Below are 20188 nucleotides of genomic sequence, written 5' to 3' on the forward strand. Positions count from 1 at the left end.
CAGTAACCAGCCAGCAGGATTAATTCAAATCAGTACATTTATTAAACAGAAAATATACAAATCTAATTTATTTCATCCAGATCTGTTAAAAAACGATTGGCTCGTTTGTTATGGCCACTGTTTGATCAGATAATTAGCTGGAATTCTCTATCGTAATACATTTTCGCTTTTTCGTCCTTTTTTTAAACACCAAATCTCCAACATGAAACACTCGGCCACAATTAGACGCAAAGATCTCCGATGAAAAGGTTCCCATATAAGTTGACGTGATTTCTCGAGCCAAAGCCTTCGGCACAATTAGCATAAATAAGATCTCAAGAGTGTTCCCGAGGCGAACTGAACGACACGCACATATCATTTCGGTGCCTTGAATAACTGTGTTTTGTCAGAAGAAAAAAAACAAAACATACGCTACTTGTGTACAGACTGCGTAAATAATCCAGTCTTTTCAATGACGAGGACAGATGCGGCCATTTGTGGCAATTAGATAAATTCACCTTTGAACAGCAAGTGCTTCTGGTACTCGAGGTTTATTGGAGAATTTATCAGCCATTATAAGGCTTCGAACTCATCTATTCTCTGCTTGGTGTTGCCCATGCGGATCTGACGCAGCGTCTTGTACTTGTCCCTCCCGGCTTGTACATTTTCGGTGTGCAGAATGTCGTTCTTAGTCTTCTTAGAGTCGTCTCGCGCCTCGGCTAACTCGGAGCTCAGGGCCTAAAAGCAATTTAGGATACAGTTAGTTGCGATGTTACACCTCGTACGGGACAACTGAAATTAAAAACTGAGATATGTATTTGGGGTAACTGAACAAATAGCCCCCGGTCTGAACGTGTTGAGATGAGAGGAGTCGCGAATGAATCAAATGAATGTGGGAATAAAGCATGTCTTTCAACGAAGACGTATGTAATTTAGGTTAATAAGGCTTGAGCTGTTGAAAAAAAATCGATGAACAAATCTGATCTGATTAATAATCTTACTAAATGCTAAAATAACACATGATGCTCAAAACAACTAAAACTTTATTCGCCACTTATTTGTGTAGCAATGGAGCCTGAAGGCGTATATATCTAATCTGAACTGAGGTTTTCAAAAAAAAATAGAATCTCTTAAATTAATGATGTAATGAAAAAAAAAACTATAGAGACCATCCACTGTTTATTAGGTGTTTAAAAGATTCAGTGAATCACTGAGATGAATTTATATCTCTACCGTAAGTATGGGTTATGTTTGATCAAATCAAATGTCAAATGTGAATAATTCTGTTTTGAAATTAATCTCCTGAATGAATGATACGGCTCACGTTCCTCAAAACGTGAAGTGTAAAATAACCTCTAGAAATAGTTACTAAACAAATCAGTGAATGACTCTGGATATGCATATAAAAGCATATAAAGTGCGTGTATGAACGAGTGAATGCATCGGGATGTGTGTTTACCATGAGCTGTTTCTGCACGCGCTCGTTCTTCTCCGCCTCTGTGATTCGCTCCTCCTCGTTGCGGTGGTCCTCGATGCCCTCCACCTGCAGCTCGGCGCTGTAGGTGCTGTTGTTCTCCTCGTGATCGTCATGATCATTCTCCAGGGGTTCCTCCATCACGGCCCGGGCCATGGGCGCAGCCATGGGGGCGGCGACCGCGGGAGACGACATAACATGCTGCAGCTCCTCGCGGGTCTTTTCCAGATCGTCCTGTACCTCTTTAGCCTGAGTGAATTGAAGAGGTCAACTACATTTTTCAGCAATAGATACATTAAAAATCTAGTACGCTGTTGAAAGCTCACCCTGTTCTGCCATTCGCTGGCTTCCTCTTCCTTGACTCTCCTGGCTTCCTCCAGCAAGGCGATCTTTGCGGTGTATTCTGCCAGGTCTGCTGCCTATATTCATATATAAAATCAAGCATCCTTCTAGGTCGTCAGCGTTTAAGGGGCGTGAAGGTGTGTGAAAGTGTCTCGTGCTCACCAGCTGCTCCTGAGTTTTCATCTGGTCCTCAGCTTGCCTGGCCAGCTCTTCTTTAGCCATCAGCGCCGCCTGCCTCTCGGCCTCCAGACGTGCCGCTTCCTCCTCCACCCGCCGCCTCTCTTCCTCCAGTACCCGTGCCCTCTCGAACTGCTCTTTCAGGTCTGGACAATACACAAAATCAACCATAAGGGGGCAGCAGTCACTCAATCATACAACTGTTTATTGCAGACATGCACTAGTATGGCGGTCAATCGCAGCATGTATATGTATGTATGTTTATATATATATATATTTATAAATACATATATATATACATACACACACAGGGTGATACAAGATCATTCCAAATTTATATAGAAAAATATGCATTCCTTCATTAAAGAGATCAGATATGTAGTTACATATTTGTACCTCTCTCAACCTTTTTGGTCTGCTCTTCAAACTGGAGAAGCTTAATCATCATCTCCTGCTTCTCTCTCTCCACCCTCTCCTTTTCTTTCTCTGTCGCCTCTCTTTTCTTTTTCTCATTCTCTAGCTGGGCTCTGGGATGAAAAACACATGAATGCACCTTTAATTCAAAAAGCTAAATCTTGGAGGAAAATGTTAAAAAAGGAAACAAAATATATAAATTAGGTTAAAACTAAAATTGCACTTAAATAAATAAACAAACAGGTATTTCGAGGTAAATATGAAAAAAAAAAAGCTGTTATTTATTTTAGTGCTGTCAAATGAGCATCCAAAATAAAAGTAGTTGTTAATAATATGTGTGTGTTTTCTGTGTACACTTATGGTGTATATATAAATACACACATGCATGTATAAAATTAGGAAAGAAATGTTATATGATGTATAAAAATGTATATGAAATATAGTTATATTTAATATAAATGATGTAAACGCACAGGTAAATACATGTACATTAAAAAATAATTATATATAAATATATATATATATATATATATATATACACACACACACACACACACACACACACATATATATATATATATATATATATATATATATATATATATATATACATACACACACACACAGTATGTGTACACATATATTACATTAAAAAAACTGGATGTGATAAATTGATTGACAGCACTAATGCACTCATTTATTTATTTAACTGATGCATGTTTGTATGTATGTTTATTGGCCAATAAAAGCCCTGACTCTCCTGGTGTCTTGCTGCGCTCATCGCTCTATAATAACTCCCTCTAGGCAGTGAATATTGTGTCCTCCTCACCTCTCCATCTGTCTATGGTGTTTCTCCTCCCTGGCTTGAGCCTTCATCTGCTGCACCTCAATAGTGTCAGGTTTCCTGCGCTGCATGTAAAGCTCATGGTTTCCCATGCACAGCTGCAGGATGCGCTTGTTAATGCGCAGACGTGATGCGTAGAACACAAAGTCCTGTAAGAACAAGAGAGAGAACAGAGTGCGTCATATTTCATAATGTCCTTCGCATAAATATTATGTCAAATATATTCTGACCGGCCATCTTGACTTTATTTTAAGGTCCGATTCTCAAATATCATTAACCATTATTTTTGTCTCAATAAATCTATCTATCTATCTATCTGTCTGTCTGTCTGTCTGTCTATCTATCTGTCTGTCTATCTATATCTTTCTGTCTATCTATCTATCTATCTATCTATCTATCTATCTATCTATCTATCTATCTATCTATCTGTCTGTCTATCTATATCTTTCTGTCTGTCTATCTATCTATCTATCTATCTATCTATCTATCTGTCTATCTATATTTTTCTATCTTTCTGTCTATCTATCTATCTATCTATCTATCTATCTATCTGTCTGTCTATCTATATCTTTCTGTCTGTCTGTCTATCTATCTATCTATCTATCTATCTATCTATCTATCTATCTATCTATCTATCTATCTATCTGTCTGTCTATCTATATCTTTCTGTCTGTCTATCTATCTATCTATCTATCTGTCTGTCTATCTATATCTTTCTGTCTGTCTATCTATCTATCTGTCTGTCTGTCTGTCTGTCTATCTATCTATCTATCTATCTGTCTGTCTATCTATATTTTTCTGTCTATCTATCTATCTATCTATCTATCTGTCTGTCTATCTATATCTTTCTGTCTGTCTATCTATCTATCTATCTATCTATCTATCTATCTATCTATCTATCTATCTATCTATCTATCTATCTATCTATCTATCTATCTGTCTGTCTATCTATCTAGAATTCAAGTGTTGAAAAATACATAAAATCATTAATGGAAAGACTTACGGGAGCTTTTTTGTCAATGGGTTTGATTATGAACTTCTTGTCATTGAATGAGATATTCCTTATTTCACTCCAAGGGAATCCAATTTTTGGAGTCAACCTGATTAATGAAGAAAAGATGAAATAGATTTCATACAAAAGACGAGTTTTTTTCTATTGTAACATCTTTTTTTGTGTATCTCAGCAGACATTACAAAAAAATAACAGGCTTTGTGGTCCATTAGTCCTTGGGTGCAATGACCTCTCAATAGCACTGTGTGTTGACTTATTGTGGGTTTGGAGAGGTTCTCCTCAGGTCACTGACCGCACAGTCGCGACAAGCTGACCCCAATATTCCTAAAACGATCTCAAAAAGTGCTCACCTGTCATCTTTTTCATAGATGTTAAGTCCCAAAGCATCTACGCCTAACCACAGGTCTGTTCCTTTCTTGTTCTTAATGTCGAAATAGTTGACGCCATACATTTCCAAATCCTGTGAGATCTTTAGATATTCCTGCATGGCGTCTTCCCTGGAGAGAGACGAAATGCGAAGAAATGCTAAGCTTGTGCGACGTCGTGAAGACTAGCTGAACAGGAGATATATAAGTCGACTCACTTGAGAATGCCTCTGTGCTCCTCGTGCCAAATCTGGATCCTCTCCTCCCATTGCTCTTTAGAGAGTTTGTGCTGGTCAAGCACTCTGATAACACAGAACATCAAATCAACACGACTTCCGTTTTTAAAATGAAGGGAATAGTTCCCCAGAAATGAACAATGGTCAGCATAAATTAACCAAGATTTTCCTGCACTAACTGTAGTTTAACCATGGTATCAATCTGGTTAAAACTACTGTTACTACTTTCACTATAATAAAACCATGCTTAGTTTTCATGTGGGTTCTAGATTCATTGTATGACTTAATTGACCATATAGCGCATCGTTATATTTAAGGCTAAAATATAAATGAAATCACATTTCCATTTCCATTTCCATCATTCCACCTACAAAATCAACAGAAGAGCAATGATATGCAAGTGGTATGACAAGTTTCTATTTTTTTTTTATATAATAAATAAAAAGAGATAGAATAGAAGGCCTTTTTTGTTTATGTAAATTGTATAGTAAGTAAAAAGCAAAGACAAAGGAATAGAATTGTGTTTATATATATATATATATATATATATATATAAATATATATAAAACAAAGAAAACAAGCAGTTAGTAAATGGAAAGAGCGCAACTCTAAAGTGCATTAATAAATAATATTAATAAACAATAATAAATATCCTTGTTAAACGTATTTTATTGTATGTAAGTTACCATTGAACCTGTAGAATTATGTTGAATTCTGATCAGCTTGTAATCCAAAACCTTTTGCATTTTGCTAGCATGTCAGGTTTGGCATTTTATTGGAAATATGTTTATCCCACTTGATTTTAATTTGTAATCGCATAAAAACCTGCATTTTCTTTGCACACTATTAATGACATTTTTAATTAAAAACTAAGTGACCTTTTTAATTCAGGGGTGTTCAGTTATATTCCCAGATCTTCAGGAGACAAGTTCAGGACCAAACCCCATCAAATCCACCTGACCCGGCTAATTAAAGTCTTCAAGAACGCTTGATAATTACAAGCAGGTGTGTTGGAGCAGGGCTGGAACTGAACCTCCAGGAACATCGATAAGCATTTAAAATCAGCTGTTTTTGAGCGTTTTCTCTCTACCCACCTCTGAGGCAGAAGCCTCTCGGCACTTAGGTATCCAGGTTTGCTTGTTTCTGGTAGGTGGTCTCCAAACTTGGCCTGAACGGAATAGGAAGCCAGCAGAACGGCTGTCTCTGGAGGGCAGTACATCTCATCGCTCAGGATGCCTTCCTTCACTTGCAGGAAGAAAAGCTTCTTTGTGATGTCCTGAATCAGCTCCTCGGCCACGTCTTCAGGGTAGTACTTGGCCCGAAACTTAAACTGCAGTGGGTTATCTTGCTTCACCTCTTGAGAAGACACCTATGAATAGATAATGAAGAATAAATGTTGCCCACTTTTCTGAGTTCGAAACCGGCAATGAAAATAATCAAAGATGGTAGATAATTTTTTTTTTTTAAGATGCAAGAATTTTTCCTCCCATCTGTTTATAACATAATCATTTTGGGATATGGAGTGTTGATATACAAAAACGAATATACTATATGGCAATGTTCACTACTGTGTGTTTTTTTTTAGATACTATTATAATGCAGATATTTTAGTGACAAAACACCATATGTTTTAATGTATGGGAAATTCATTGTATGAAATCTGAATAAATAAGCTTTCTATTGATATATGGTTTGTTAGAATAGGACAAAATTTGGACGAGTAGATATTTAAACATCTAGAATCTGAGGAAGCCAAAAAAATCAAAGTTTTTATATATTAATGGTAGGAAATTTACAAAATACATTTATGGAACCATGATCTTTACTTAATATCCTAATGATGTTTGGCATAAAAGACCCATACAATGCATTTTTGGCTATTGCTACAAATATACCCCAGGTTTTATGCTCCAGGGTCCTCAAATTGTAAATAGTTATTGAAAGGCAAACCCTTTAAAGCACTATTTTAAAACCCGAATTTTATGGCCCCAACTGCATTACAAACAACAATTACATTCGTTTCATACGTGTCGTATATTGCAAGCATGTTAGAAAGTGAGCAGTAAAAGTAAAGTAATACAATTACACCTACATCTCCACCCATAGATAACATGTTCCTGTGATGTTTCTAGGGTATTTCGGTTAGTTGCTAGGGTGAACAAATACTGACTCAGGTCAAGAAATCCCACTTCCACATTTATGATATTTTAGTCTGTAGATGAGGTTTAGGTGCCAGTGAGTCTGTGGGGTTCTTTTGTCTATTCTCTAGCCTCAAATGCAAGCGATATCAATTACCTTCTTATTAAAACGCATAAGTCACGGTAGCGTTCGTGTCAAACGTGGGGAAAGAAAGTTATGCACCAAAACTTAAGGTCAAATGGGCGATGATAATATGTGTGTGTGTGTGTGTTCAAAGTGAAGAATACCTTTTTGTCCAGTTTCAGCCATGTCAGAAATCCTTTGGTGTCTGTGTACTGCAGGCCAAAATACCAGACCTCACGCAAACCCACCGTCTTCACCACCTGAATGCAGCAACAAAAGCTACCATTGTGTGTATGATTGCGTAAACCGCGATATCGACTAGGCAGTGCATTTAGGACATACAGTAATCAACTCGGCGCTTGATGAGCGTGACGTTACGTTGCAGAGTTTCTAGTCTTAGTAGATTAGAAAAGGAACCCTACACTAAAAGTTCACGCTATCAGCAGGGAGGGAAAATACCACCCATGCAGACCACTTATCAGTTAGGCGTGTGCAAATAATATACAGAGAAGGTGTCCTCCACCTTGTATTTCCTAACGATCACCGATCACCATATAACAAGACAGTTCAGCATTACTAATCTCAACAGTATCTGAAAAATGATTTACACCCAGTGACTGTGAGCATGGATTCAGGTGTGACTAAGGTGAGTAAAATGCTTTTGCAATTAGCTACAAAGTTTCGTTACGAACAAAAAAGACTCAAAGAGACACAAGTTGCTACACGCTGATGAGTCACTGTCACAGAACAAAAGTAGTGCGCTTAGATTGAACAGTAGTAAAAATAGTACGCGAGTACTACGTTGCGTATCCACTTTTTAGGAGGTTTTCATAGTTTGGTGAGAGTCTTGGGAAGGTTATTTTCCCAGCATGCAATGTAAAAACTGCAAATATGATTTAAAGTGGAGGGCATTTAGCTTTTTGTTTAACCCTAGACTGACATATGCAATCATAGTCCGAAAAAACATTAAACCTTTAAGTTGAGTATCACGTTTGATACACGTTTCATACACAAGTGCGATTTGGTGCAGCTGATGGTATTTATATAACTAAAAAGTAAGATTAAATAATGTGTAATTGTAAATCGATTCGATTTTTACAACAGTTTGAATATAAATATCAGCTGGCACCTTATCTCCTAATATCTTGTCGGTAGCACTTTATATTACAGTTCTTTTCATACTATTATAAATCTCAATAACTGGGTAATAACCTTAGGGTTACCTTCTACTATCCAGTGCCTTCCAGGTTCATTTTACTGTCACTTCCAAAAACATCATAATAATAAATGTTCATATAATGTTCCACAAAAGCATACTGCACCAAATTTAATACTCGCGTCCATTGGTTTCTAAAAATAGTTTTTTGGTTTCAGAATTGGTTTCTAAAATATTTCAGTCACACTTTATATTAAAGTTAAAATCTCACCATTAACAATAAACTCCTCATTTTCTGCTTATTAATAGTTGGTAAGCTAGTTATAGTTATTAGGCAGCTAAAAAATAATGAGAATTGGTCCCTGTACAAAGAGAAGCATCAAAAAGACATACAAACCTTTTGAAGTGAATTATTGATCGTATTGTATTTAAAGGACTTATTTGCATATCAAATATGATGCGGTAAAGCTGCACAGCGTTAAAAAAACGCATAAAAATGATTCTTCATATGCCTTATTTATAATAAACATTCGGGAGGATTTGAGGAGCATATGGCCGGCGCTCACCTGCTCAAAGAGCTGTTTGCCTGTTGTAACCGACTGGATGGCAAATTCCAGCTCGGCATCCATCGTGGTGACACGAACATTGATCTGCAGAGAACGAACGTGTTTTTAATGTCACCGAATCAAGCAACGCAGTCAATCAAAGCAAAAACGTGTTGGTATTTACAGAAATATAACGTAGACTGTACCGTTACAACATTCGTTGGCCAAAAACGTTTAAAAAGTTTCGATATTTCCACACATTAAAATGTTGTCACATCGGATTTTAATAACACATCGGTGAACATCAGAGGCGTGTTGATGATGATCACAGAATGTTATGTTACCTAAATGTCATTCGACGAAGCCACTAGCAATAAACAGCAGATCTGCATTATGTAATACGATGACAGATTCAACAGACGTTTTTGGGTGTGACATTATTAATTATTGGGGTTTCGCGCAAACCACGCTTTCGAAAACAAATAACAAACGAAAGCTACGAATCTATCTGGAGGAGACTCCATTCGTTTAATGGCGAAAACCTCTTGTTCCAGTTCACGCGGCGGTCCAGCACACTTTATACGAGCTTTCATAACAACCCAGTGAACCTTGACAGAGCCTTACAAGCATTGTCAAAGTTACACAACCTTCATGTGAACTTACTCTACAGCTATAAAGATAAACTCTACAAACGCGAAAAACATTAGCAGTTTCTTTTAGCAAGCGAGACCAAGTTCAACGCTTTCTTCCTGTAAAGCTTAAAAACGCTCTTTATATATCCTAAAAGATTAGTATTTTTAGTGTCTCTAATCGTGAGAAAAGTGACACCTGTTATAACAATCACGCTGCAATAACTGTTCCACCCCGGTGTTAGTATTTAGCCGCATCAGCAAGTAAATGATCTGCGTGTTTAGCTTTGGTCACCTGCCTGCCTGCTGCTGACAATACAAAGGTGAAACTATTTTCACTAATTAAAATTCTATAAATATCTGCAAACAACCATTAATGGTGCATTGAAGAAAATAGTACTCATTTTTTTTTTTTTAAAAAAAAAGGGCGTGATATACAGAAATAAGTTGTAGTTGAACTACCTATAAAAAAATTGTGGCCTGTAATTTTTTTTTTTTTTTGATTGATTGATTGGTTTATGTTTTTGAAAGTCTGATATGCTCACCAAGGTTGAATTTATTTGAAAATAAATAAATGGAACAGTAAAAGAGGAATATCTTACAGTTGTTTGAAATAACGGTTTTTGATTTTAGAATATTTCACAAAGCCGTTTATTCGTGTGATGGCAAAGCTTATTTTTTTAGCGGCATCTTCGGAAATTCTAATATGCTGGTTTGGTACTCAAGATTTATTATTATTATCAAAACAATTATGCTTAGAAATAAATTGTGATCCATTTTCAAAATACCAGCATTTATAAAAAAAAAAAAAATACGGCATTATATTTGCAGCGTTTATTGTAAAAGATTGCGACATTTTACTTGTCTTTTCTATTATGTTTGATTAATAAAAAAGCATATTTTTTTCAAAAAACAGCTCTTACTGGCCCCAATTTGTTTATGATATTTATTTTTTTTATATTTTTATCTCATCTAAAATGACATTATTATATTTTATAGCTATAATTCAATTTATTTACGAATTACCACTGCAGTTGTGATGAAAATCTACAAAAAAATGAGAATACAGCAAAATTTAGATATGCTTCTACTAAGGATTACTGAGGAGTTTGTCCGCCTACAGATTCTCAACCTCATATTTAGTTAGTAATCAAGCATGTTAATGCAAAAAGTACAAGGTCTCCAATCTTCTGACTATCAGCGTGACATAATGCAAATGAACCATTATCAGCAAACCCTTAGATAAGACACAAAAGGCTTGCAACTCTGTCAAAAGAGTTTAAATCACTTGTTGCCACAATGGGCTCTCTAATAATGTTAACTATACTACATGCGTAATTAGCACTTATACTTTCAAAAATCGTTAGGGTCTTGTCAGTAAGAGGCGAACCAGTTGCTTATCCAGTCCTTATCCAGAGAAAATAAACATTAATCCCAATGGCAGCGTGGCAGATATAATCTATAAGCTTCAAAGCTTGTCCTCTCGGTTGGATTTGTCCTAACAATGGAGCTGACTGCGTGGGTGCCGCTGTTTAATCCAGCGCTCGGCCATCTCCATGAGCAACCACCGGAGCTGCGAATTCATCTAACAGGAAGAAAGTGCCCCGAAGTACGTCATAACGCAGCGTGACGGCTAAACCCGCACGTCTCATTTGCCTGATGGGTACAGGCTCACAAGCCGGGGCTGACCCACTCTCCTCGAATCAAGCTCAAGCGGCTCTTCGCAGGCTTCGAGAAGCTTGAGGTCCGCATACGATGCAATGCTTGTATTTGAGCAAATCACGAATGGAAATGCGATCTCAATTTATTTTAGGCTTTCAACTACTTAAAAATCGTATTTTTTCCCCCTAGTTTGTTATTTAAACAAGTACAGTTACAAATATCCCATGCTTCAGTTATGATTCAATGAAAGCTGCATTTACAATAACGAATGAAACTGGGGTTTAAAGTATGTGTGTGTGGTCAAAACTGAAAGAAATCGAGCTTTTCCGCAGATTTCAATAAATATGTTATAACTTTAAACAAACTGCATATGATATGGTATGATATAACTGAGGTTTATAATTTAATTTTAACAAAATAATTAATTTAAATAGATTGTGACATGATCGTTCAACCATGAGGACAAACTCATGAATGCTATATTTCCATATTTCTCAGACACTTATTGATAGGGTTGCTAATTAAAAGCCTAATAAAATACAACATCTGTTGCAATATTATAAAATATTTAAACACTGTAAAAACAATCCGTAAATAGGGCACAATATATATATATATATATATATATATATATATATATATATATATATATATATATAATGTATTAAAATAACTGGACAATGTCTTTTTTGTGTGTGTATTAATATATATATATATATATATATATATATATATATATATATATATATATATATATATATTACATTGATTTATTTATAAAAAAATAGTTCACATATACATTTCAACATGTATAAACTGGTTTACCATTAATCTCTCTTGAATGTTTAAGGGCAATAATTGGAGTGACATCACATCCTGGTATTCAAATATTAAAGTCAAAAGTATGCTCAGGAGAACAATCTGCATCTAGCTAATCTTTTACTTTCGCTGCATTCTGGGCACATGAACACAGCGTGGATTCATCCTCATTGTCGAAGCCTGGTTAATGTGTAAAGACTCCTACTAAAGTATGTTAACCGTCAAATTAATAGTTAGTGTCCTGCTGAAATGTGAGGTAATCACTACACCCTGAAATGTAAAAATGATATAATTTCCGAGTGTAACCATTTATAACAAAGGCTAAACAATCTTCACTCTCACCATTGTAAAAAAAAAAAAAAAAAAAAAACATTAGGCAACATAGTAATAAATTGCTTCTTTATCTTGATTTAACCGCTGAAGATCCTACTTTCTTTGAACACCGTGTCAATCACAACACGTTAGAAAAATATTAATAAAATACGAGAAACTAAAAATAAGCTTTTTTTTAACGCGGGTCTTTATGACAGAGGCCTGTTGCCAAGTCGCGCACAAAAACACATGATTCTAGAAATATTTCGATAATAAAATTATTCTAGAAGAATAATGGATTGATATGAGGTCCTGTACAGTGAAAAGTCGTTTTGTACTTTACGTAGTACATCTGTGCGTTTATATATGAAGAAAATGAAGTACTTACAGGCTTGGGCATTGTCGGGCTTTGCGTTTGGACCAGCAGAGGAAGAGCTCGCGACCGATCTGAACGGTGAACGCTAGAGACTCATTTCTGAGTCATTTTCGATAGATGGTGTCAAAGCCTCGCCCCGGCGATAGCCAGCGCGATAAGTCAGTTAAGAGCGCCGGAGTTAAAGAGTGCCAGCAGCCCTGCTCACACTGCACCTGCGCCGCGGCGGCGACCTTTGGTCGGGATCGCGTCCGGACCCGGGGCGACGCGACGCGACGCGACGCGACGGAACTACAGCGCGTGCTCGGCCGAGCCGGAGGATTCCTGTCGCGTCGTTCGCGGCGATAGAAACTCTTTAACGGCTCACCGTCACGTTACGACGTTAGGCTACAGTCCACATTCACTGGGCGGAGAGAACATGGGCGCGGTGGAGGTTGATGATCTACTGAAAGGTGGATATCTGGGCACTTCTGGCCACTTTCTGTACTTTAGTAAGCTACAGGTGGATAATAAACACGAATGTCGAAAGGGTACAAATAATCATGCATGTAAAAAAATATATATGTAGCACATTTTAAGCTAAACTTTATTTTAGGTTTTAAGTAAATTTAGGTAAATTTTAATGGCTCTAAATGTTAAAACGATAGGTTATTTAGTGTACTCCTCAAACTACATTAATACAAATAAATCAATCAATCATTTTTATTTATATAGCGCTTTTAACAACACAGGTTGCATCAAAGCACTGTACAGTATAATGTAGAAGAGTACAATGACAAATAAAATAAAATACAATATAAAATAGTAACGCTAAATTAGGCTGGATTGTTAAAAGCAGCCTATCTGCAATGATACCAACACAATTCCCTTCGTTTTTTTCAAATTTCTCTCAACATATTATAGTATTATTTTATTCAAGCCTTTTTTTTCTCACCCGATGCAGGTATAAATGACTCTATGATCCGGTTCGTTCTAAAGAATCAGATCAGCTACTGAATCAACATATGACTCGCTCACTGAACTGCACGTACTATATCAATTCATCGTTACGTTTATAGTTATTAGTCTTCTCTTACTTACTCTGTACATTATTGTACATTATTCATAAAGGGAATTATTGACTACTAAAAAAGGCCTTAACACATATTACAACAATGAAAAATAAAGTGAGGGGTGAGAACAAGAAAGGCGCAAGTGACATTTCACCAACTTTAGAGGAGAGCCAAAACAAAAATTTCATCATAGTTTGATCTGACATTGTGTGCTGATTTAAATACACGTCTGTCATTGACGACAGTACTTTTGCCGATAGAAAGAGCTCATTATATAGATATATATTTCTCTAAAAATGTCACTTATGCCCTTCTGGTTCTCACCCCTTCAAAGGCTACTCGACTGGACAGAGTCACTAAGTAGGCAAAACCATTTTGCCTATGATTTATCTATGATTTATCTGTATACCGTACAGTCATGTCTTTATATGTTTAAGCCTATTTTTTACAGAATTTTTATAAGCATTGTGGCAATACAATCGAAACATAAATCCATTTTATAACCCTATTAATTAAAATAGTTTTTGGTGGCTCTTAAGGTTAGCCCTAACATTAGAACATTGCCAACACCTTATGCAAGGCATTAAAAAAAAAGGTCATGCTGATTTGACTTCTTCTTATTATTTTTGAATAATTAAGTTGCTTGTTCTTAAATAATAATAATAATAAAATGATTGCTAAAAAAAATTCACAGTGACTCAGGAAGCGTAAGTTGTATAGCAACATGACTTTAGCTTTATTTCACGTCTTTCAAAAGAAGATTTACATTGTAAGCATTTACATCTGTTCTGCAAACATTGCACAAAAACATAAAATCTGTGTAGTGAAATTTCCTCAAAGTGCATTTCAGTTACATTTCCTGATTTGGGGGGTGCTAGAGAATCAAAATACGGGCATAAAAACATTATCACAAACAAACTGGACTAAAATGAAGAACAAAAATTCAACATATTCAGCACAACTCTGAATTGTACTTGAAGCCCTGAAATGGTAACGCCTCATTATGAGGTCTAATGCATGTAAAAATGTACAGTAAATCAGACGTATGTCTCTCTGAGGTCTTCCTGATCGCACCAAACTTGTACTGATGCTTCATACCCAGATTCAGATGCGGTCCTCTGTCTCAACTCTGAGGAGGATCCACTCGTGCTATCACAACATGTACAGTCTGTGTTCTGGATATCAAAATGCTCATTCCCAAATGACAAATCCAATATCTTTTCACTCGAAGATCTCGAGTGGCTGCACGACTGCTTTGACAGACATCTGGCATCCTGAACGGTCAACGATTTACAGCTGGAAAGGGGAACGTGGGAATTGTCCTGAACAGCTTGCTTATAGCTTGGAGGGTTGCTTGGTATCCTGCTGTCCACCTGCTGGAAAACCTCCTCGCTAGACAAGCGCCTCGGCTCCAGAGGAGGATTCAGGACCTCGGGAAGGGTCTGGCTGTGGCGCAGGGTTCTCTCGATGGCCCGTTTGGTGGAGCCGCTTCGCCCGAAGACAGTCCTGCTTCTCATGTGTGCGCTCTTCATGGACTGCGAGCGCCTTCTGGGAGTCTCAGAGCGATTCGGAGCAGGTGCCGATTGGCGTGTGGGGAAGGAATATTTGCGTTGAAGGGCCTTTCTTTGAGCGCATAGAGGCACAAGAGGCGGACTGTTGTGGATAGAGCTCTCAGAAGCGCTGGAGAAACAGCTCTCAAGAGAACTCGAAGAACAAAACGAGCAGTCTTTAGAGGTCGCCCTGTCCCTGTTCCCCAAGCTGTTGCCTGCTCTAACCACAATACAGTCATCAGAGATCTGCTTTGTTAAGAGTTTCTCGTGAAAGTCCATCTCTGTCTGGCTCCTGGAGAGCGAAAGGTGCTGCTGCACTCCCTGTCTTAGGTTGATTACTGGTTCTGAACGTCTGCGGGTCAGCTGTTTTGTCCAAAGTTCCTCTGTGCTAGAATGTTCTTGGGATTTCTCTTCAGCGCCAGATTTGATAGAGTCCATGTCAGAACTACTTCCCTTGTAGCCGTCTGCATCAGGGTCATTACTGTCGTACGCAGAGTCGAGATGATGCGAAGAAAAAGAATCTGAAGGAGAAATCAAGGACAGATGCTCATTAATTGTACAATACTATTAAAGCATATCAATGTAATATATGATCTGTGCTATCATATGTTAAGAGTTCCTATGCATTGGAGAAACCTAGACAGATAGAAATTGGTAAGATGTTTTAAGAGTGTAGAAATAGCCTGCTCGGAAAGCCAATTGGATTTCGGAAGGAACAACTGGACCCGGCTCTTTCAAATGCTCATTGGTCAATGGATGTCTGTGTCAGAGCTCTATACTCTATACTGTATGTCAGCAACAATTATCTCACTTGTGTGTTTTCCTTTAAGGAATTTAAGGAACTAGTAGTCTAGACTCCAGTACATAGGCTTTCTAAAAGACGAAATTAAAAAAATCTACCTTGGTTATCGCTGAATTCATCTTCATCAGAGTCTCCAAAAAGCCCCAATGCATCCTCACCGAATATTTGAGGGCAGTTGTCAATGAGAAACTCAGTCAGTTTCGTCACCTGCAAATGCATATCCAGAGAGACACGAGAATTAAACAAATGGCACTTCGACAACAAGAAAGATCACACTGATTATGAAATTCCATAAAAATAGGTCAAAATTAATTTGCATGTGAAACTAGTTTGATCTTTTCTTCCTCTGGTGAGTTTCACTTTTACTCAGTCTGCTGCTTTCTGGCTCGAGGCCACATCATGTGAGAGTTTTTAAGGTCAGGACTTTCAGAAGTCACTTTACACTCACCTCTTCCATTTTTTCCAAGTTTCCAACGTCTGTTTGGAGCAAGTTGGGAGAAACACATTTAGCCAGATTGATGGAAACCATCTTGTTTGTTTCTGCATTCTCACTTATGTGGTAGAGCAGAACCATAAAGTGCTTCAAGAGCTGAATATTTGGCTCAGGAAGTGTGTTGATCACCCTAAAAAAAACCAATGGAAACTTGGTCACGATTACAGTTTATTTACATGAAACACTTTCTAATCAACTCAGCTCCATCATTAGATGACTTACATTTTAATTTCAGCCAGCTTCTGATCTTCGCCTTCCTTTTCCATCGCAGTCATCCAGGATTTGCACTTCTCCTCCATTAGCAAACTGCCAGGCAGGTGTCTAAGAAAATCCTACACATAAAAGACAGGCATTAGTGATCATATATGCATTTTTTTAGATCTAATAACTGTTAATGAGTCAAGATAAATCATACTGCACAAGATTGCCCCTTACCTTGACAAGATCAGCAAGCAAAAAGACAGACTGCTCTTTCAGATCCACTTCTATCCCATCGTTGAGCTGTGCCTTGATCTCTCTGAGAGCCCTGGCGTTCCCAGCCTTCCTGAACACCCCCTCAATGTACAGACCCTTTCTCAGCAGCAAAGTAAGGATATCCTGGAAACGACATTAAGACATTTCAATTACCAAAACCACATGGATATGATACCATATTTGTTTATTTGATTTTGAATTGAAGCTCTATTGCAATATAAAATTACAATCCTTACCATAACTGCTTTGGGAGGACACCCATCTTTTTGACAGATATCAGACAAGGGTCGCCCAAATAGCGTGTTTTTGGGATATTCCATGTTCTTCTTCTGTACACGTCTCAAGATGCTCTTCCAGCGCCTTTGGTTGATGTTTCCTGTTAAATAGAAACAATAAAAATCACTATATAATTAAAAAAAAAAACTAGTCTGGTGTTCAAGTTTACAGTGAACTGCATGTACTCTTGTTTTTTTGTTTTTTTTCGACATGAAAAGTCCAAAACAACATATTAAACAGCAATGACCTTTAAAAGAAGAGAAGTGAGACTTTCATCTTACCGGTGTGGGAGATGCTGGTCAGATTGGCTTTAGTCTGCTGACTAAGGGAGATTCCTGTATTCACAGGAACCTAATACAAAAATAAAATGAAAGCAATCGTTGAGATGAAGCAATGGACTACACTGGCATATCTATTAAAAAACAGAACTAAATATAGTAGCGTAGAGGGGGATTCTGGGATGGTGCAACAAAAGCTTTGGAGCAAGCTCTGTGAACACCACGTGTAGGTGAAACTTTATTGACATTAACAAGTCGGGACTTTGTAGCATCCCATTGTAGGCTTTGTTCTCAACAATTAGCCTCAAAAGACTCCATAATTGCACTAATCTATCAATCAGAAGGTGATAAGGGGCGCTGTATGCGTAAGATCATGGGATCAATATACTTACAGCTGTGGCTGGCATGCTGATTACGTCCATGCTGCTTTGGGTCAACGATTTAGACTGAAACAGAAAGAACAAAAGACGTGTTTATCCTGTCAATGAGATCTAGGGAAGTAAGTCAATTCAAATACGCACTAATCAGTTTCCATGATGACATTAAGGGACAATAGGTGTGCGAAACTGATGGGTGAAGGTGATAACTTACCACGCCGTGACCACTCAGCACCTTCATAGGTTTGCCGTGGTTTGATGACCAATAGATTCAGTCCTTTAGATTAGCTGTAAAATGGTTTCATTTGTTATTATAGCACAAGAGCAACTTAATACAGAACGTATCACAGATATCAGACTTGTCAACAACTGGAGTTCAAGGAGCAAATAATGCATTAAATTAAAATTAAATACAATTTAATTTAATTTAATTACAAATAAATGCATAAAAATCTTCTAACACGCAAACATTTTTCAGTTGTAATATTCATTAAAGTAAAAAAAATATGCATGCATGTATAACTTAATTAGCTAACAGCTTTAAAACCAAAAAAAAGTAATAACACACAACCATAATATAACAGATAAGTAAATAAATATGTTACTCACCACTCTAAAATATTATGTCCGGGGGTCAAACGTTGTGGGTGGCTGGAGAAAGCAACGGTCTACATTGACTCAGGAGCAGAACAGACTCTACCAAGAGACTCTGAAAGACTGAAGTGAGACAGCCCACAGCTCTTCACAAAATGAAAGTGGGCGGGCAAAGGGGAAATTCTGAAGTGCAATGGAGACAGGAAGCAGCATCACGGGCTCCCACCATCAACACCTTTTTAGCTACAAAAGGCGAGTTGCTGTGGCAGAGGGTGGAAAGTGTGATATACGTCACTCGTGTGAGCACGAACGTAACAAGCAGGTCACGGATAAATATGTGGCAAATAGAGAAAGTTAATATCAAATTACACAGCAAGGAGACTCAAAAACATGCATATCATGTTGCATCTTTCTGTATTAGAATAAAACAGGCATGGAGGTAAAGTCATAAGCCATACAGATTAATATATCTTTAGGTAGCAATCGTTTCACTTGTTAGATAAAATGCATGAAAGTTTGATTATTTTGAATTCTTTCTTCTAAGTAAGAGTTTTTCTGGTAAATGGGAATAGAATCAAGCTTGGCCGGTGTTTACAGTAAAAGCACTTCTATAATGATTCACTATTTTGCTGTAAATGCTAATGATACCCCGGGAATTTTCAGAGTAACAAAAACCATCATTTTGAGACTCTGAATTTGACAGTGTTTGCCAATTGACTCACTATCGTTCACGAAACCGGCCAGCCCCCATGTTTTTACATGAGATACATAATAGGTGAATTCATCGTGAAAATAAAAGAAGCGCATTTGACCAAATGGTTTTCAGCATACCCACCTACTGCTTACAGTCTCCATTGAAATCAGGTCACTGGCTTCTCATCAGGAGCGCTTTGATGTTTTGGAAAAAGTGTGTTGTTGTTTTTTAATTACAATATATCAAAGTTGAACAGTTCTTCTCTTTTTACTGGTTTTCTTGTCACACTTTTTATTCGTGTGAATAATTCTCATTAGGGTTACTTTTTTGAAAGTTTTTATAGATACATACCTAACCTGTCAAAACATGTATTAGTTTGGGGTCAGTTTTAATATAATTACATTTATCAGGGATGCATTTAATTATTCAAAAGACATTATAGCCATTTATATCACAACAGATTTCTGTTTCAAATAAATGCTGTTTTGTTTGTTCAGAAAATAATCCTGAAAGAATACATATGTAATAAAAAATATATATATTTCATTTTGTTTCTACAAAAATATTTAGCAGCACAGCTGTTTTTAACGTTAATAATAATACGCATAATAATAAATCAGCATAGCATGAATGATTTTTAAAGAATAACGTGACGCTGAAGAGTAATGAAAGCTGTAAATTCTACTTTGCCGTCACAGGAATAAATTATATTTGAAAATATATTTGTATATAAAAAACAGATATTGACCGTTTTGCTGTATTTTTGACCAAATAAATGCAAAAAATATTTAGCACGTAGAACTCATCTACCGAGGTACAGCCTTAGTGAGAACGAGCCCCGGTCTACATGTTGAACAACAATGCTCCATTTTCCTGGCCCACGTTAAACTTTATTTAGACCAGATGACACCCGTTTGTGTTTGCTCTGAAATTCATAAACGCGTTCCAATTAGATTTCACCAACATGACAGGACGAGTCGTCAAAGCAACAAACATC

General features: G+C 37.1%; 2 protein-coding genes across 3 annotated transcripts; both read right to left on the bottom strand.

Annotated features, from left to right (window-relative positions):
• Positions 1-19: 19 nt before the first annotated feature.
• Positions 20-12949, bottom strand: ezra (ezrin a). Of its 2 annotated transcripts, XM_043263575.1 has the most exons (13): positions 12617-12949; positions 8828-8911; positions 7270-7365; positions 5938-6212; positions 4826-4909; positions 4593-4739; positions 4234-4330; positions 3216-3379; positions 2369-2499; positions 1958-2118; positions 1780-1872; positions 1439-1702; positions 20-717 (listed from the first exon to the last, which is right to left on the bottom strand). In XM_043263575.1, the coding sequence occupies exons 1-13, from the start codon at positions 12626-12628 to the stop codon at positions 553-555; spliced, it is 1773 nt and encodes a 590-aa protein (XP_043119510.1). In that variant the 5' UTR covers positions 12629-12949; the 3' UTR covers positions 20-552. The 2 variants fall into 2 exon arrangements, with proteins under 2 accessions (XP_043119510.1, XP_043119511.1); XM_043263576.1 differs by lacking the exons at positions 5938-6212; positions 7270-7365; positions 12617-12949 and having other exon boundaries at positions 8828-8886.
• A 1412-nt stretch (positions 12950-14361) lies between these two features.
• tagapa (T cell activation RhoGTPase activating protein a) lies at positions 14362-18655 on the bottom strand. The gene is made up of 10 exons (XM_043262260.1): positions 18513-18655; positions 18118-18191; positions 17919-17972; positions 17530-17599; positions 17209-17348; positions 16934-17095; positions 16721-16830; positions 16454-16628; positions 16104-16212; positions 14362-15724 (listed from the first exon to the last, which is right to left on the bottom strand). Exons 2-10 carry the CDS (start codon positions 18142-18144, stop codon positions 14691-14693), a joined length of 1881 nt encoding a protein of 626 aa, XP_043118195.1. The 5' UTR covers positions 18145-18191; positions 18513-18655; the 3' UTR covers positions 14362-14690.
• Between the last annotated feature and the right edge of the window lie 1533 nt (positions 18656-20188).

This window comes from Puntigrus tetrazona, chromosome 17 (genome assembly GCF_018831695.1).
Source record: "Puntigrus tetrazona isolate hp1 chromosome 17, ASM1883169v1, whole genome shotgun sequence".
NCBI classification, from domain to species: domain Eukaryota; kingdom Metazoa; phylum Chordata; class Actinopteri; order Cypriniformes; family Cyprinidae; genus Puntigrus; species Puntigrus tetrazona.

What these genes read in the sequence shown, in the direction of transcription:
- ezra (XM_043263575.1), bottom strand. An exon ending in GCAAACAGCTCTTTGAGCAG is followed by an intron (nt 7,366 to 8,827) that starts GTGAGCGCCGGC and finishes TGCTGCATTCAG; the next exon opens with GTGGTGAAGACGGTGGGTTT. An exon ending in CACCATAGACAGATGGAGAG is followed by an intron (nt 2,500 to 3,215) that starts GTGAGGAGGACA and finishes TTTTCATCCCAG; the next exon opens with AGCCCAGCTAGAGAATGAGA.
- tagapa (XM_043262260.1), bottom strand. Translation starts at nt 18,144, where the DNA reads ATGAAGGTGCTGAGTGGTCACGGCGTG. An exon ending in TGCTGAGTGGTCACGGCGTG is followed by an intron (nt 17,973 to 18,117) that starts GTAAGTTATCAC and finishes TTTCTGTTTCAG; the next exon opens with TCTAAATCGTTGACCCAAAG. An exon ending in GTCCTCCCAAAGCAGTTATG is followed by an intron (nt 17,096 to 17,208) that starts GTAAGGATTGTA and finishes TGTCGTTTCCAG; the next exon opens with GATATCCTTACTTTGCTGCT.